The 17,156-nt window shown below is 47.9% G+C and overlaps 1 protein-coding gene across 1 annotated transcript in view; it reads left to right on the top strand.

Annotated features, from left to right (window-relative positions):
* The window catches only part of LOC105723213 (slit homolog 3 protein), a gene marked incomplete at its 5' end in the record, with an annotated part of 119,279 nt that extends 102,952 nt beyond the window's left edge, over positions 1-16,327 (top strand). The window contains 4 exons of the mRNA XM_064376368.1: positions 4,727-4,881; positions 6,584-6,869; positions 8,072-8,280; positions 11,438-16,327. Of these exons, the coding sequence (XP_064232438.1) occupies positions 4,727-4,881; positions 6,584-6,869; positions 8,072-8,280; positions 11,438-11,673 (886 nt within the window). The remainder of the gene's footprint in view (positions 1-4,726; positions 4,882-6,583; positions 6,870-8,071; positions 8,281-11,437) is intronic.
* Positions 16,328-17,156: the final 829 nt, after the last annotated feature.

The following is a 17,156-nucleotide window of genomic DNA, read 5'->3' as shown; positions in this document are numbered from 1 at the left end:
CCCCCACCCCAGTTGCTGCCACACCCAGCTCTTCCAAGCCCAGAGTAAAGTCAAGGAGTCATCATTTCCACCTTTCACTGAGCATGTGCCAGGTCTCAGAGGCCACGTATTGCCCATTAACACCCAGTGTAGGTCTGAGCATGGTGGCTTATGCCTAAAATCCCAATACTTTGGGAGGCCGAGGCAGGCAGATCACTTGAGGTCAGGAGTTCAAGACCTGCCTGGCCAACATGATGAAACCCTGTCTCTACTAAAAATACAAAAATTAGCCAGGCATAGTGGTGGGTGCCTGTAATCCCAGCTACTCAGGAGGCTGAGGCAGGAAAATTGCTTGAACCAGGGAGGTGGAGTTTGCAATGAGTTGAGATTGTGCCACTGTACTCCAGCCTGGGTGACAGAGCGAGACTCCGTCTCAAACAAACAAAAAAAAGTGTAGGCCAGGCACAGTGGCTCACACTTGTAACCCCAGCACTTTGGGAGGCTGAGGAGGGAGGATTGCTTGAGCCCAGGAGTTCAAGGCTGCAGTGACTGATGATTGCACCATTGCACTCCATCCTGGGCAACAGAGCAAGACCCCGTCTCTTATTAAAAACAACCAAAAACAACAATGTTGTAAAATGAGTTTAAAACTCATTGAATAGAAGCAGAAACAGGCTTACAGAAGTGATATGACTTGCCCAGGGTCCCTCACCTAGGGTGATCCCGGATCTCTCTCCACAAAGCATGACCTGGCTGAAGGTTACACCTGGAGCCTACCTAGGACTCTCCCATGTGGCCATCAGATGAGGTCCTCCAGGAAGCATAGTGCTAGGACACTGCAGAACCCAGCACTTTGTCTAGGGCAGGAGCCAGTGACCACACAGTCCTCTCTGATCTGTGGCTCCTGCCAGACCACTCTCTCCAAGCTGGGTACCCCTGGAGGCTGTACACCAGGGCCTGGGATGGCAAGAAGGAGAAGAGTTGGGCCTGGAGCCAGCTGCTAGGCAGGAGCAGGTGGCATGTGTTCGCTGTATCTGTGTGTGTCTATAATGGGAAAACAGCTGCCCTGGCTCCCTGAATCTTAATGCTGGAAGAGAATGCCTGAGCTGCAGCCTCTTGACAGCTCCCTTTCTGACAGGTGGCTGCCCAGCATCTGTTGACACACCTCCAGGGTGGTGAGCTCATTTGCATCCAAACAGCATCCATTGATAGGACACTTTGGGATATACCTGCATATTTTTGCATTTGTGGTTAGAAAACTGTGTGAGGGCCCAAGGTCACAAGTTTATGGTCTCTGCACGGGGCCCTCCCTACCCCTCCTGCTTTTACCAGCCCATCTGTCATATGCTCTCAGCTTGCAACTTGGAGCAGCTGGCGGCTTCTGAAATAGAAATAGCTCTACCTTCATAGGGCTTCTTGGCTGCCCATCACAAAAGCAGATTCCTCAGTGGCCTCTTTTACCCACCACTCCACCTCCCACTACCCTGTCTCTTGGCTAGACCTTACATTGGTTAGTTGTCATTTGATTTAGAGAAAAGGCTAAGGAAAGTGGAATGAAAGCTTTGTGAGTGCAGTTACCCTATGTGCCCTGTATGTCACTGATCCACAGCACCAGGGACAAGGTGGCCCACAGCAGACGGTGGGTGCAGGAAGGATGGATGAAAGATGGTTGAAGAATGAAGAATGGATGGATGGATGGGATGGATGGATGAAGAGGGTAGATAAGTAAGTGGGTGGGTGGAGAGATGGATAGGTGGATGGAGAGGAGGGTGGATGGGTGAATGGGTAGAATAGATGGGAAGGAAGGGTGGATGGTTGAATGGATGGATGGACAGTTGGATGAATGAGTGGGAGGAGAGATTTCCCAATGGATTTGAGTGGGTCCTGGACTCCTGCATGTCCTCTGCCATCACTTTCTCCCAGGGATCAGCACTACAGCAAGGATCACTAGCTTTGCAGACAATGGTACTTGTTAGTATTCTAAATAATACTAAAATAACTGCTCACATTTTCCCAGCAATTGACAAAGCACCTTTTTTTTTTTTTTTTTTAAGAAATAGGGGTCTTGCTATGTTTCCCAGGCTGAACTCGAACACCTGGGTGCAAGTGATCTTCCTGCCTCAACCTCCCAGCTTGTCAAGTAGCTAGCACTACAGGCACATGACACCATGCCTGGTTACAAAGCACTTTCACTTACCCTCTCTTATTTGAACTTCACGACAGTTCTGTGAGGTTATTCTCCCCCTTTTACAGATGAGGAGACTGAGACTGAGATGTTCTGTTTCTATGATTGGTTATGGTTCCATCCAGCAGCAAGGGGCTAGAATGGACTCTGTTTTCTTCACTACACCCCAGTTTAGCCTGTCTTCTCCCAAGCATTTCTCTTGCCTTCTTGACTGCTGAAATTTCTAAATCTGAGTTAGTCACTAAAATTGTACCTGCCTACCTAATCAGTGCCACCCCTGCTGGGATCCTTTTGTTGGAACCAACAGGGATTTGCTACGGAGAATTCAAGGAGAGAGGGAGCCTCCATATGTATCCTGGACACCTGAACAGATAAGGTAGAGCTCAGCCTATTCCTCAGGGAGCTTCAGGGAAGGAAGAGGTGTCACATTCCCCAACTCCCATCATCTCCCACCACTGTTCCCTCTCAGCCCCTGCGGAGGGTGAAGTGCTGGAAAGAGCAGAACTTGGAAGTCAAAAGTGTTGCTTACAAATTCTGTCTCTTGCCTGAACTAGCTGGGTGACCTCAGATAAATCCCTTACCCTCTCTGGGCCTTGGTGTTTTCATCTGTGAAAAAGGGTATCTGGCATCCACTTCATAGAATTGTTGTAAGGTTCAAATAAGTGAACCACTTAGCACCATGTCTGGCTCATCTGGGCCCTCATTGAGTGTCTGCTGGCTCTGTTAGAAGCAACATGGGGAAAGGAGATGTGCAGACTGAATATCCCATAACTAGCTGGGCGTGATGACTCACACTGGTAATCCCAGAACTTTGGGAGGTGGATCACTTCAGGTCAGGAGTTCAAGACCAGCCTGGCCAACATGGTGAAAACCCCATCTCTACTTGAAATACAAAATTAGCTGTGCAAGGTAGCATGAGCCTGTAATCCCAGCTACTGGGCACACTGAAGCAGGAGAATCACTTGAACCCAGGAGGTAGAGATTGCAGTGAGCCAAGATCATGCCATTGCACTCCAGCCTGGGCAACAGAGCGAGACTCCAAAATCCTCCAGTGAGCATTTCCTTCCAGTATCATGTGGGCACTCAAAAAGTGTGGGATCTTGGAGTTTTTCAGGTTAGGGACATTTGACCTGGGCCTCGGTTCAAATTCTTGCTCTATCACTTATCAACTGTGGTGCCTTAGGTAAATTCCTTGGTCTCCCTGAGCTACCATTCCCTCATTTCTGTAGTAGAGATAGCGAACAACATAGCATGAGTATTATAAGGCATTATTTCCCCAAATGTGGCATGCAACCATTGGTGGTACATGAGGTGACCTTGCGGGGGAAACAGCAAAATATTGAAATTTTAACTGTGAAAGACACTTTTTGTTTTGTTTTGTTTTTGTTTTTGAGATGGAGTCTCACTCTATTGCCAGGCTGGAGTGCAGTGGTGCAATATTGGCTCACTGCAACCTCCATCTCCTGGATTCAAGCGATTCTCCTGCCTAAGCTTCCTGAGTAGCTGGGATTACAGGTGCGTGCCACCATGCCCAGCTGCCCAGCTGCCCAGCTAATTTTTGTATTTTTAGTAGAGACGAGGTTTTACCATGTTGGCCAGGTTGGTCTCAATCTCTTGACCTCATGATCCACCTGCCTCGGCCTCCCAAATTGCTGGGATTACTGATGTGACCCACCGTGCCCGGCCAAGAGTTTGTTTTATATATACTAGAAAAAAATACAAAAATGACATCAAGGCCGGGCACAGTGGCTCATGCCTATAATCCAAGCACTTTGGAGGCCAAGGCAGGTGGATCACCTGAGGTCAGGAGGTCAAGACCAGCCTGACCAACATGGTGAAACCCCGTCTTAAAAAAAAGAAAAATGACATCAAAACACTATTTTTTAGAACAATGCTAACCTTTATCCTTATTGATATTTAAGGTGGAAATAGAGCAGTTGAAATAAGTATGTTCAGTAAATAGGGGTCCAGGCAGCATGCAGACAGAGCAGGAATTGAGAAGGGGGTCTGGGAATGGAGTTTGCTTAACTCTATGAAATAATAGAAAAGAATGCAAATAATGATAGCCAAATGCAATACCTGACCGTAGACTAAATCCTGGACTGGAAGGAAATAAATGCTGTAAAGGACATTATCGCGTCCACTGCAGAATTAGCATACAGATGATAGACTAGGTAACAGTGTGGTATCCATGTTAAATTCACCAAAGTTGACAACTGTACTGTGCTTATGTAAGAGAGTATCTGTCCTTAGGAAATGCACACTGAGGTATTTAAGGATAAAGGGCTGTGATGTATGTAACTTACCTTTAAATGGTTCAGAAACGTGTGTTTATATATACAATGCAGAGAGAAATCAACCAAGCACATTGGAGTAATGGGAGAAACTGGGTAATAAGCATTTTCTGTAACTGTTTTTATTTTTGAAACTTATGTAAGTTTAAAGTTATTTTCAAATAAAAAGTAAAAATGTAAGCAGTGCAGGTCAAGTCCACAGCCCAGGGCCCAGCCATAGAAGCCACTTAGTGAACTCTCTGGCTTTCTCCCCTTCTCTCCTGGCCAGTGTGGAGACAGTGAATGACGGGCAGTTTCACAGTGTGGAGCTGGTGATGTTAAACCAGTCCTTGAACCTGGTAGTGGACAAAGGAACCCCTAAGAGCCTGGGGAAGCTCCAGAAGCAGCCAGCAGTGGGCATCAACAGCCCCCTCTACCTTGGAGGTAATGCCCTCTTTCCCTACCACCTCCACCTCCCACCAGCCCTCTGTGCTCCGGTACCAAAACCCAGGCCACTGCCAAAGCCAATCAGGGAAAGCTTCCTGGAGCAAGGGACAACCTCTTGCTCCAAGCTGATCTCTAAAAGGGTGAACAGGCATTAGCCAGGCTATGGGGAAAAGATGATTTTGGACAGGTGCTTGGAAAGGGGAGAGAGCAGGACTCCTTCTGGAGACTACAAGTTGTGAGGGGGAAGGGGACAAAGCAGGAGGCAGGAGATGGAAGCAGGGTCTAGGCTCTGCCAAAGTCTGCCAGCTTCAGGTCATATTCCCTCTGCTCTGCCACCTCCTCAAACCCTGAGAGTTTCAATTAATGAATGTAGAAGAACAAGTTTGAGATTAAAATCAAAGGCCAAAAATGGAAGTAAGCCAAGTGCCGTGGCTCACACCTGTAATCCCAACACTTGGGGAGCCCAAGGTGGGAGGATTGCTTGAGCTCAGGAGTTGGAGAGCAGCCTAGGCAACATAGTGAGACCTCATCTCTACAAAATATTTAAATTATCTGGGCATCGTAGAGAGCACCTGTAGTCCCAGCTACTTGAGAGGGTGAGGTGGGAGGATCGCTTGAGCCCAGGAGGTTGAGACTGCAGTGAGCCATGATTGTGCCACTACCCTCCAACCTGGGTGACAGAGTGAGACCTTGTCTTTAAAAAAAAAAAGCCATCAGTTTGGCAGAGTCTTGGCCTGAAAGGCAGCCACTGAACCAATAGTTCTCAAAGGGTTAACTATAAAAAAAGCTACCAGAACCGCTCCTTCAGTCCCAAGATTCCTGAGACTTCACGCACAGAGTCCACCTGCGGATATTGGCACAGGCCTAGGAGAGGGCGTTGTTAATGGGCGGTTCAGATGCAGGGAGGCCAGGGAAAGCTCTGGGCCGAGGGCAGCCCCAGAAGGACACCACTTCTCCCTGGAGGAGGACCATGCCCCCACCCCACCGGCTCCAGGTACAACCAGAATAGAACTGGGTGCCCTGCTTCCAGGCCAGTCCCAAGCTCTCGACTGTAGAAGGTGGGCAGAGTGGTATAGAAGGGGAGAGAAAACACAAGTCAGGCTTTATTGAAAAGCAAATTAGGTCTTTACTAACAGTCTCTTGAAGACCCTGAGAAGAGGGGTACACAGCACAAAAGGCAGAGAACTGGTCTAAAAACACTGAACCCCAAAGTCTCATTGATCAAGCTGCTCCCCCAAACCTTCTCTTCTCTCTGCAGCCGTAGCTCGCCTGCCCTGGGTTCTCTTGTGAGGCCTGGATCAAAGGGCTGAGGGGCCTGGTGGGGACAGCAGGTTATTTGGTGCACTTGCCTATGGGGGCGGTCCCCTCAGTTCAGCCAGTGGGGTCATAGTGCAGTGGGCAACCAGATCATCTCATTTTTTTCTAGGGAAGCCCGAGACACAAATTTTTATGGGGAATTTTCTAATATTGCTATTAGCAACAAATTCACGTTTTTTAAGGAGTCCCAGTGCAGGACCAAGGATGCAGGTCCCTATGTGGATGAGGTCCAAGGTTTTGGCCCGTTAACCTCCTTTGAACAGCAGAGGCCCAGAGCTCTGAACATTTAGCCGTGAACGTGTGAAAAGTGCATTCTCGTTCTGAGGACAGCAGGGTGGCAGGGAAAGGTCTTCAGGCCACTGTCCTGGCTCCCCTCCCACAGGCATCCCCACCTCCACCGGCCTCTCCGCCTTGCGCCAGGGCACGGATCGGCCTCTAGGCGGCTTCCACGGCTGCATTCACGAGGTGCGCATCAACAACGAGCTGCAGGACTTCAAGGCCCTCCCGCCGCAGTCACTGGGGGTCTCACCAGGCTGCAAGTCCTGCACCGTGTGCAAGCACGGCCTGTGCCGCCCCGTGGAGAAGGACAGCATGGTGTGCGAGTGCCACCCGGGCTGGACAGGCCCACTCTGCGACCAGGAGGCCCGGGACCCCTGCCTCGGCCACAGGTCAGTGTCCCGAAGCCCTGGGTGTGTGCTTGGGCTCCCAGCGTGGCCTCAGCCCCACCCCACCTGAGAAATAGGCACTACTGGATTCTGGAGCAATTGAAGTCAGGCTGCAGATAGATAGGATCTATAGAAGTGTAACTGCTTAAGAGTTCAAGAGGCTGAGCCTACACCTCTGAGCAGCCAGTCCTGCTTACAGGGATCAGCATAAGAGGACCTTGCCCAAAATACTTGTCTCTACCAGGTGGCCTTTAGAACCTGTCCAGAGCCACAGTGAGCCCCTGGCTCTCTCTGTGGGAATTAGAAAAAGGCACCCATGTGGGCAGACTCAGCCTGTGCAAGGCACCAGGGGTATATAACCACACACAGTCAAACCATATTTAATAGTTTAAGCAACTACTCATTCAACAAAGATTTACTGAGTTCCTGCTACGTACCAGGCTTCAGGAGATCCAGTACTGTCAGTGTTAAGAAACTGGAATCAGCCAAAAATAACACTAGAGCCAACACTAGCGATGTGGTTGACTAAACACATTGCCACATCAGTCAGGAAATGATCTGAAATCAGGAATAAGGAAAGGGTTTGAGCTTCCTATGTTGCTCTTGAGCACGCACACGTGTGTGTGTGTGACTCTGTAATATGGATCCTGGCCCTGCATGTCATCTCAATAGGGAGAGTGATGTGTTGTGATTCAGAATATAGGCTTTACTGTCATTTTTTTCCACAGGTGAAATGTACTGCATAGGAGCAATAGGCAAAGGGTTGTGATGGAAATTCAGAGCAATACTGGGTATACAGCACTTAATAATTAATTCCTGGTACATAGCCAGGGGTACCTGCTGGTAGTGAGTGGTAGTAATTCTTATTTAAGATGCTAAAGCAATTAAAATGTGTAGTGTAGAAGAATGCCTAGATTCTTCCAAGCAGTTGCTACTTGGCTACATGAGGTGTGTGTGTAAATCAGCAAGCCAGCCTCTGCTGTGGCCACAGCTCACAGTGAACACTGGGTGACGCTTGCAGGCTTTTGGCTGGTTGGCCAGGGGAACAGGGTGGTTAAGAAAAGATGCTCAGCGTAGGAGATGCAGAAGGCTATTGGACTGCATGCAGTTCTGGCTCCCCTGGTCCCTGGCTGGGTGGACAGAGGGAGTCCTCAGCAGCACCAACTCTGGTCTGGCTCCCTTGCCATCCTCCCCTCTGCCCTCAGCTGCAACCATGGAAAATGTGTGGCAACCGGAACCTCATACATGTGCAAGTGTGCCGAAGGCTACGGAGGGGCCTTGTGTGACCACAAGAATGACTCTGCCAACGCCTGCTCAGCCTTCAAGTGTCACCATGGGCAGTGCCACATCTCAGACCAAGGGGAACCCTACTGCCTGTGCCAGCCCAGCTTTAGCGGGGAGCACTGCCAACAAGGTGGGTCTATGGTGCCTGTGGGAGGGAGGAAGCGGGGGTCAGAGTTGGACTTCACATCCAGATCACCTCAGTTCCATTTCTGGCTGTGCCACTTAAAGTCTAAATGACCTTGGTTCATTTCTGAGCCTCAATTTGAAAACAGGGATAATGCTACACCTTCCTGTATCAGTTATCTAGTGCTGCATAACAAGTTAGCCCCAAATCATAGCAGCTCAAAACCACAATAAACACTTTTTAGCCCACATTATTCCTGTGGGTTGGAAATTCAGAAAGAGCCTAGGTGGGATCTCTCGAGGTTGTATTTGACACAGCCAGGGCTGCAGTTCTCTGTAGGCTAACCCGAAGCAGCAGGATCTGCTTCCAATGTGCTGCACTCCCATGGCACTGGGTGTTGGTAGGAGGTCCCATTTCTGCCCTGCATGAGTCCCTACATGGGCTCTAGAGGGTCCTCGCACCAGGGCAGCTGGCATATCCCAGAGCGAACAGTCCAGGAGAGAGCAAGCCACATGTCTTACATGACCTACAATTGAAAGTCACTCATGCCGTCATTTCCACCACATTGCGTTGGTTACATCGGTCAGTGAGGGAGGGGACCATGTAAAGAGCATCAGTACCAGGAGGTGGTAGTCACTGGGGGCCATCTTGGAGGCTGGCTACTGTGCTTCCTTATAGGGTTGTTGGCAGGAGTACGTGAGATGTAAAGTCGGAAGCAACTCTGTCACAATGAAGAAGGTCAAGCTCTCATTTAGAATCTGCATGACCTTGACCAGCCTGGTCAACATGGTGAAACCCTGTATCTACTAAAATTATAAAAATTACCTGGGCATGGTGGCAGTCACCTGTAATCTTAGCTACTTGAGAGGCTGAGGCAGGAGAATCATCTGAACCTGGGAGTCGGAGGTTGCAGTCAGCCTAGATCAACCAGGGTGACAGAGTGAGACACTGTCTCAAAAAAAAAAAAAAAAAATTCTGCATGACCTTGAGCAGCATACTCTGGTTCACTTCCTCGTCCATATAGGGCCAGGAGTGGTGGGTCATGCCTGGAATCCTAGCATTTTGGGAGGCCAAGGTACAAGGATCGCTTGAGCCCAGGAGCTTGAAGCTGCAGTGAATGCACCACTCCAGCCCAGGTGACAGCGTAAGTCCCTGTCTCTGAGGAAAAAACAAAGTGCAGATGACTCATACCACCTCTGCACAGAGTTAAGTGAGGTCCTCATAAATAATGGATCAAAAGTTCAGATTCTGAAGCATGGACTTTTTAAAGATGAAACAAGTGTAGAAAATGGTCCTCAGTGGACCTCTGCAAGGAGAACACATGAGCAAAATGGATGGTTCTTTTCTCCACTTTTCTAGCTGTTGGCCTCGAGATGCCTTCAAAACTAATGTAAACCGTAGCCATTCAGAGTGGCCCCCTGACATTGACCAGCACCATTGACATCACTTGGGAGTCACAGAAATGCAGGCTTCCAGGCCCCACCCAGCCCTTTCGAGTCAGAACCTGCATTTTGCAATGATGTTTCACATAGGTATCCAAGCTGAGGAGGTTGCTCCACAGCCTCCATCCAACCCTCCTGCCCTCACTGGGTCAGGAGAAGCCAGTTCTTTGGTCTCACCTAGTTATAATCATCTAATTACTTATCTTGGTTAGTGGCCGCTTTATCGTATAATTGTGAGGTGAGCTCAACAAAGGAAAAATGTATTAATATTAAAATAGTTGTCTTACCTTGAGGGTCTTTCTCTTGCATGGACACTGAGAAGTCTTGCTCCCTGCCACCAGGATCCCAGGCCATCCACCCCGTCCCTTGAGGACTCATTCTTTCACATTTTATACCTACACAAAATACTATTCTTAACCAAACTCATTTTTTAAATGTTATTAAATAACTTATTTTGAAATAATTTCAGACTTACAGGAAAGTCGTCAGGACAGTATAAACTCGCCATCAGCATGTTGGCCCATCTGCACTCCCCTTCTCTCCCCATGTTGCACACATGCACACGCACACATTGTCATTAACCTCTTTCGAATCCTTTTAACAACCTCGTAATTTTAAAGACTTTTAGCAACCCCTGAAGCTTTACAACGCATAAAGCCTTTTCTCCTTCGCAGTCTCCTCTGGTGCTTGTAACAGCCTGGGAGTTGCTGGAAGGACAGGTAAATAAATGTGTTACCATTTTTCAGACATGGAAACTTCGACTTGTCAAGGGTCTTGGCTCCCTTCCTCAAGAGCCTTGCTGCAGACATTCTCCCAATGTAGTAAGGACATAGAGGAGTGGAAGCGAAAAGCTGGGTCAGGGTCCAGAGTGTTCAAGCAGATACAGAAGTGCCCTTTCCGGCCCTGCAGTTATTTCTAGGCCTTCTGGAAAAGCTCATCCCAAAGCCTTATTAACACCTGCTTCCTATTCAGATATCAACTCCGGCAAAATTTCCCAGAGAAGCCTCCCTGGCCCCTGGGCCAGGTCAAATGCCTTTTGCATACAAATGTCTTATAGCATACAAGAACATATACTGTATGTTTTTGTATGAACATCTTCCCTTTCTTTGTAGCATCCACCTCAGTTTCTCATTAAATATATTCACTTAAAATAGTCTCTAGACTCTAGGCCAAGGGAGACAGACTACCAAGAGTGGTGGCAACTGGGGCAAACTGGGGACTGCCTGCCCCACCTAAAGCACTCAGCTTCAGCCATCACTGCAGTGCAGTGTTGCCAGACCTCCTGGTTTTCAAGGAAACCAGAAATCCAAACTTTGAGGCGGAATCTCTTGCTTTTTGAATGTTGGTATTTAATTAATTTTTAGGCATATGTAGGGCAATCAAAATTAGCCTGGGGACAGGATTTAGCCCGTAGTCTACCAGTTCGCCACATCTTGTTTTAGTTTTGATTTTTAAGTTTCTTGCAGGAAGGGACCAGGCCTGCTTTTGTCATCATTATATCCTCAGAGCTTAGGTGTAAGCCTAGCAGAGAGCCTGGGACAGGAAAGGCACCTGTTTGTAAAACGGATCGGTGGACAGAGAGGAGGGTAGGCAGATAGATGAGTGAATACATTCTTACTGTCTTCAGAGCACAAGTATTTCAGAACAGCCTACCTGAGAACTGCTTATGGTCCCGCTGGCCACCTAGACCACCAATGTCCTGACTTTTGTGCCCTCTGCAGAGAATCCATGCCTAGGACAGGTAGTCCGAGAGGTGATCCGCCGCCAGAAAGGTTATGCATCGTGCGCCACAGCCTCCAAGGTGCCCATCATGGAATGTCACGGGGGCTGCGGGCCCCAGTGCTGCCAGCCCACCCGCAGCAAGCGTCGGAAATACGTCTTCCAGTGCACAGACGGCTCCTCATTCGTGGAAGAGGTGGAGAGACACTTAGAGTGCGGCTGCCTCGTGTGTTCCTAAGCCCTGCCACCTCTCAGACTCCAGCTTGGTGAGGTTGGGACAGCCACGTGGGACCCCTGGAGATTCAGTGTGAAGGAGACGAAGCTGGAGAAGAATCTAAGGAAGAAGAGAATATTAAGTATATTGTAAAATAAACAAAAAATAGAACTTATTTTTATTATGGAAAGTGACTATTTTCATCTTTTATTATATAAATATATCACATCATCTGAGTATATGTACCATATAGTGAGTTATTTTTACCAAGTTTTGTGTTGTGTATTTGTTGTGTTTTTATAAACAGCTGTTTAAAAGTTTAAGAAAAAAAGACTAATAAAAATGCTTTAAAACAAAAGGATAAGAATAAAGAATGATAGCCTGTCTCTGAGGAAGGAGGAAGACGTTTTCATGTTTATGAAACGTTATTATGTTGGCAGTAGACCAAGACCTGCTCACTGAGATCAGAAAAAGGAATATGAGGAAGAGAGAGAAGGAAAGGATCTTTGTTTGTTTTTTAACAACTCCTTTTTTTCCTCCCCTAAAAGTACCCAGCTTTTCAGAGTCCTGGACGTCAGTGCCCAAGATGCCTAGTTCTTCCAGGAAAAGCTGCTGAGCCCTGGCCTTCTCAGTCTGTCTCACTGCAAAATTTCTGTCCGTCTGTCCCAGACTCCCCTGCAGGATCTGAACCCACTGGGGGACCCCTCTTCTCCTTCCTGGATTACCTTGGCTTCCAATCAAGGACTGACTATTGAACTCTGCTGCAGCTTTCATTTGGGACTGTTACCAAATTTTAAAACAGCTGCTATTTTTCCTGCTCCTCCCCAGGAGAGGGGTCTTCCTAGAGGAGGCGAGGGAAGGGAGTATCATGCTGTCTCCTCAGGCCCCACGTACTGGCCCCCTCCTCCGTCCAGGTAATTTTTAATTGAAATGTATCCCAGGAGAGAAGGTAGTCAGCCCTTCTGGGATGCAGAAGGCTGGGAGCCAAGCCTGCCCACAGCACTAGTAGATGTCCAACTCCGGAAGGTTCTTGGAGGCTCTTGCTGTAAGATGGGCCTCTGCCACCTGATCCTCCAGGTCACCATCATGATGACAGAGACCTTGCCCATCTGCAACACTTTCCAATGCATATCCAAACTCTACCTTAATTTATCTGTGCAATCCCTGACTCCCTGGGAAGGATAAGGGAGTAGAGCCCAGTTCACTAAAAAGGAAGTTTAGGCCCTCACAGGCTCTGGAACTTGCCTTAAGCCACACACCAGATAAGTGGAGGAGATAGATCGGAAGTCCAGACCCAAAGCTTGAGATTCTTTCTCCAGAATGGGTGAGCACAGGTGAGTCAGGTGGCTCAAATTCATCAGAGCAGCCCTGCCAGAAAAGGAAAGAAGATGTTTTTTCTGCTCTTATTCTGCCTTGCTCATTCCTCCTTCTCCCTCCTCAGTATCTGGAAAGATTCTGGAGCGCAGGGATTATGTATCTAGGGAATGTGAGCAAAGGCAGCCCCTCCAGCCCCTGCCTCCATTACTGAAGGGGACTTCCCTACCCGTTTCTTTCCATGTCTGTCCCTCCCTCACTTCCCATTTGCCCCCTTCTACCCCATCAGGTTAGCCACCTATCTTCCAGGGCTCAGCTGTTCATACTAACTCCCTGGCTCTCATCATCCATCCCTCCTTCCCCCAGGAGCCTCTACTATAGAAGTTTCATGGAGAAGAGTTTGGAAGTCATTGGACCTTTCAGCTCTCAGGGTCCCTAGAGCAGCCTAGTTGCTCTGTGAGGACCAATGGTGGGCCAAAGACTCAGGGAATAAAGAAGGGAGAAAAAAGAAAGGAAGATAGATGGAAGGAAGGAAGGAAGCAAGCAAGCAAGTTAGGGAGGGAGGGAGGGAGGAGAGGGATGGGGAGAGGGGATAAAGAGAAGGAACAGAGGGATATAGTAGTAGAATTTATCTAAAAATATGTACGTAAATCTCCATTATGTTCCAGGTACTGTGCCTTATGATGGCTTTGTTTTTGTTGTCATTTGAGACAGTGTCTTGCTCTGTCGCCCAGACTGAAGGAGAGTGGTTCAGTCAGAGCTCACTACAGCCTCAACTTCCTGGGCTGAAGCAATCTTTCTGCCTCAGTCTCCCAAAATGCTGGGATTACAGGTGTGAGCCATTGTGCTCGGCATATTTCAAATATTATTATATCATATTTATTTAGTACTATATTATACATCAAATACCACTCTAATTGTGAAATATATATATATATATTCATTTAATTCTTGAAACAACCATGTAGTTAAAATACAATTAACTCATTTTATGGTTGAATAGACTAAGACACAGAGAAGTAAAAGAACTTGCTCAAGAGTGGATATCTAATAAACTGTGGCGCCAAGATGTGGGCCCAGGCTATCTGACTCCAGACCCTGCTCACTCAACCACTAAACCATCCTGCTTCTCGTGGGAAACAGACATGTCCTGCCTTTGAGGATCCTACAGCCTGTGAAAAAAACAGTCATACAAATGGACAATTGCCTTAGTACACAAGGACCTCTCGAATGGCAATATAAAGCAATGGAAGTGGCTGTCCAGAAGAGGGCATTTTCAGTCATGGGTCTTCAAGGCTGAATAGGAGTTTGCCAGAGATGGGAAAGGGAATTGAACTTTCCTGGGAATGGCCTATTAAAAAGCAAGGAGGATACGGCAAGGCCTGGCTTGTTTAGGGAAGAGTCAACATCTAGGGTGGCACGAGCATGGGAAGCACACTGAGGAGCAGAGAGAAATGGGGTAGGTGTGAAGGCAGGGTTTTGACCACAAAGAGCTATGCATACTAAACTAGGCCAAGGTGCCAGCAAGATTGTTTGAGGAAGGGAAGAGCAAGACAAGCTCTGGTTTAGGAAGAGCATAAAGACCTGAAAAAGGAGACAGAGCTGTCACCTAAAATGGATTTGAGAGCTCCCTGTGGTTTACTCTGTGACTAGAAAACACTGCCAGCCAGATGGATCATAAATGGTATGGTAGCATAGAAGCTCTGCCCTTGAAGAGGGTCCTGGGATCTGCCCAACACCCTTCCCAACCTCCATCGCCCCATCCCTCCTCTCCCCCCAGGCAGATGGATCTGAGCTTTATCCCACCACCAACGCCCCTGTTAGCCTCTCCCTACCCAGCCGGGAGCCTACTCAGCCTGCCATCTCAAGAGCCCCACCCAGGGTCACTGGCTTCCTGGGAGGACTCAACAGGCTGCCAGCTTTCCCTCTACCTACCCAAGGAACCCAAGACCTCCCTCTGCCCATCACCCTGGGCCCAATCCTGAATCCAGCCCCCATCAACCAAGACAGCAACAGGGCCAGTCCTGTCCCTCACAATTTTGAGCCTTCTCCCTCAAGTTTGGAACTGCCAAATGCAAGGACCATTATAAAAATTCTCCCAAACATGAAGTTCTCTAACAAATGACAATTGAAACTCTCTTTCTCCTTGAACAGTCACACTCTAGAAACAGGACATTCCATGGGGCAGGAAGAGTTCAGTTAGTTAATTTGCTCCTGAAAAGATGTGTTTCAGTGTTTCTGTGGGAGTGTACGTGGGCAGAAGAGGCCACTCAAGCTGTGTTCCCCCTGAACAGGATTCAGGAAAGGGAAAAGAGGGTCTCTTTGACTCAACAAAGGGGTTGTACGATGGCCAATGAAACTATGTATTTAAAAGCTCTTTGTAAAATGTAAACTAAGAACCTTAAATGTAAGATGCTGTTGTTATTATTACTGTTGTTGTTATAGACATGCCAAAAGACCCTTGTTAGAAGACGACTTTGCCTTTTCAGTCTCATAGCAAGGAATTAAAGTCTGATGCTTCAAAAAGCTGAGAAGAGGGGCAAGAAGAGGGAGAACTCCCAAGCTCTGAGAAAAAAAGCCCCAGGGTGACCTTCAGGAAAGGCCAGGACCAGGATTGATCTAACCTTGCCCTTCACCAGAGACAAAGCTGTGGCCAGACTGAACCCTAAGATCAAGCAGTCACCCCCTGCCTTTGCTGGGAGCAGAAGCCCATAGCAGCAAATGACGTGCCCCTCAGACTCGGGATACCAGATATCAGAGATGGAGGAGCCATAGGGCATTACTGGTAGGCAGGAAAACTGAGGGTGGAACACGTGGAAGAATGCAGTGATCACAGACCAAAGACACACAGATAATTAACACCAGGTGTCTACCCAGGCCACAGTTCTTCCTGCTACCCCAGAGTGGGTGCCCAGGCAGAGTGAAGTCTAGGTTAGACTCTTAACACTTTCTTAATGGCCCAGAGGGTGTCCTCTGCCTCCCCCACAGCAGTCTCCTGGTGCACCCTCAGATGTTGGGGAAGCTGGGGGCATAGTGTGGTTTGGTGGGATTTGTTCCCATTTTGTGGTGTGGGCTCAACAGTGCCAAAGGAAACACCAGGGAAAAGTTGGTGAGACATGCCAGCCAACAGGAACAATAAAGGTGTAATCGGACATTTGGCAAAGCTTGTTTTTCTAACTCAATGATAGATTCTAACAGGAAATTTTTAAAGATGTTTTTTAAAACAATGTTATCATGCCACTTCCCCAGTATGGAATAAGTAACATGCATTCTTTTTCCACATACTGTCATATTGGGATGTCATTAAAATAAATGGATGAGTCACAGAAGAACTATCAGATGCTCTTGTGACTACCATAACTCAGCTCTGCTCCATGGTGTCTGCTTTATTTTTACCCCTGATTTTCAAACTCCCTAAAACAAAGATTACTGCATTCATGGGGTCTGGGGAAAGTCTGGTGTACAATTAGATGAAAGAATCCGTTTCTTGGATCATGAAGTGAGAAAAATGGATCCAGAGTTCCCCAGAGCCATGGAAGAGAAGACTCAACACACAGCTTAGGGTCTGCAGAGGATGTGGTCCATATGGCCACAGACTGGGTGCCAAGGGTCATGGGGGGAGAAGCCACTCCAGTTCAGAGGAAGAGAACACTCTATTGATATGTGAAGGAAGATTCCTCCTTATAGGACTCCAATGCCTAATTAAATTTCTCCTTTATTGGTTCTTTCAACAAGTATTTATTGAGCATCTACTATGTGCCAGGTACTATTCTAGGCATTGAGGACTCCAAAGATGATCAACACCAAGTCCTTGATCTCCTGTAATTTAAACTTTAACCAAGGGGTTGTGTGTCAATCAACAAATAAAGATAACACCAGATAATGATAAGTTCACTTCCACTAATAAAGGAGACATTCCAGAATAGCTGGGTGGGTGCTTCATACAGTGAGGTCAAGAAAGCTTCCCTAAAGAATTGCAACATGGGGTGGGGCAAATACCAAGAAATAGAAGAAGAAGGAAGCCTGGCCCTGCAGCACTCACTAGATATCTGCCCAGTGTGGCTGTCATCTAAGGGAGGCAGGCAGCCTAAGCAACTTAGGAGGCCAGAGAGGATGGCCTAGGCAAGACAGCATGAGAGAGGCTAGAGAGGGGAGAGGCAAGCAGGCCCCTCAGTCTCTCAGCCCTGGGGCAT

Source organism: Aotus nancymaae, unplaced genomic scaffold (genome assembly GCF_030222135.1).
Source record: "Aotus nancymaae isolate 86718 unplaced genomic scaffold, 86718_ANA_hifiasm-v0.15.2.pri h1tg000015l_0, whole genome shotgun sequence".
In the NCBI taxonomy this organism is placed as follows: Eukaryota; Metazoa; Chordata; class Mammalia; order Primates; family Aotidae; genus Aotus; species Aotus nancymaae.
The sequence above is the reverse complement of the archived record's forward strand: the minus strand, read 5'-3'. Positions and strand labels throughout refer to the sequence as shown.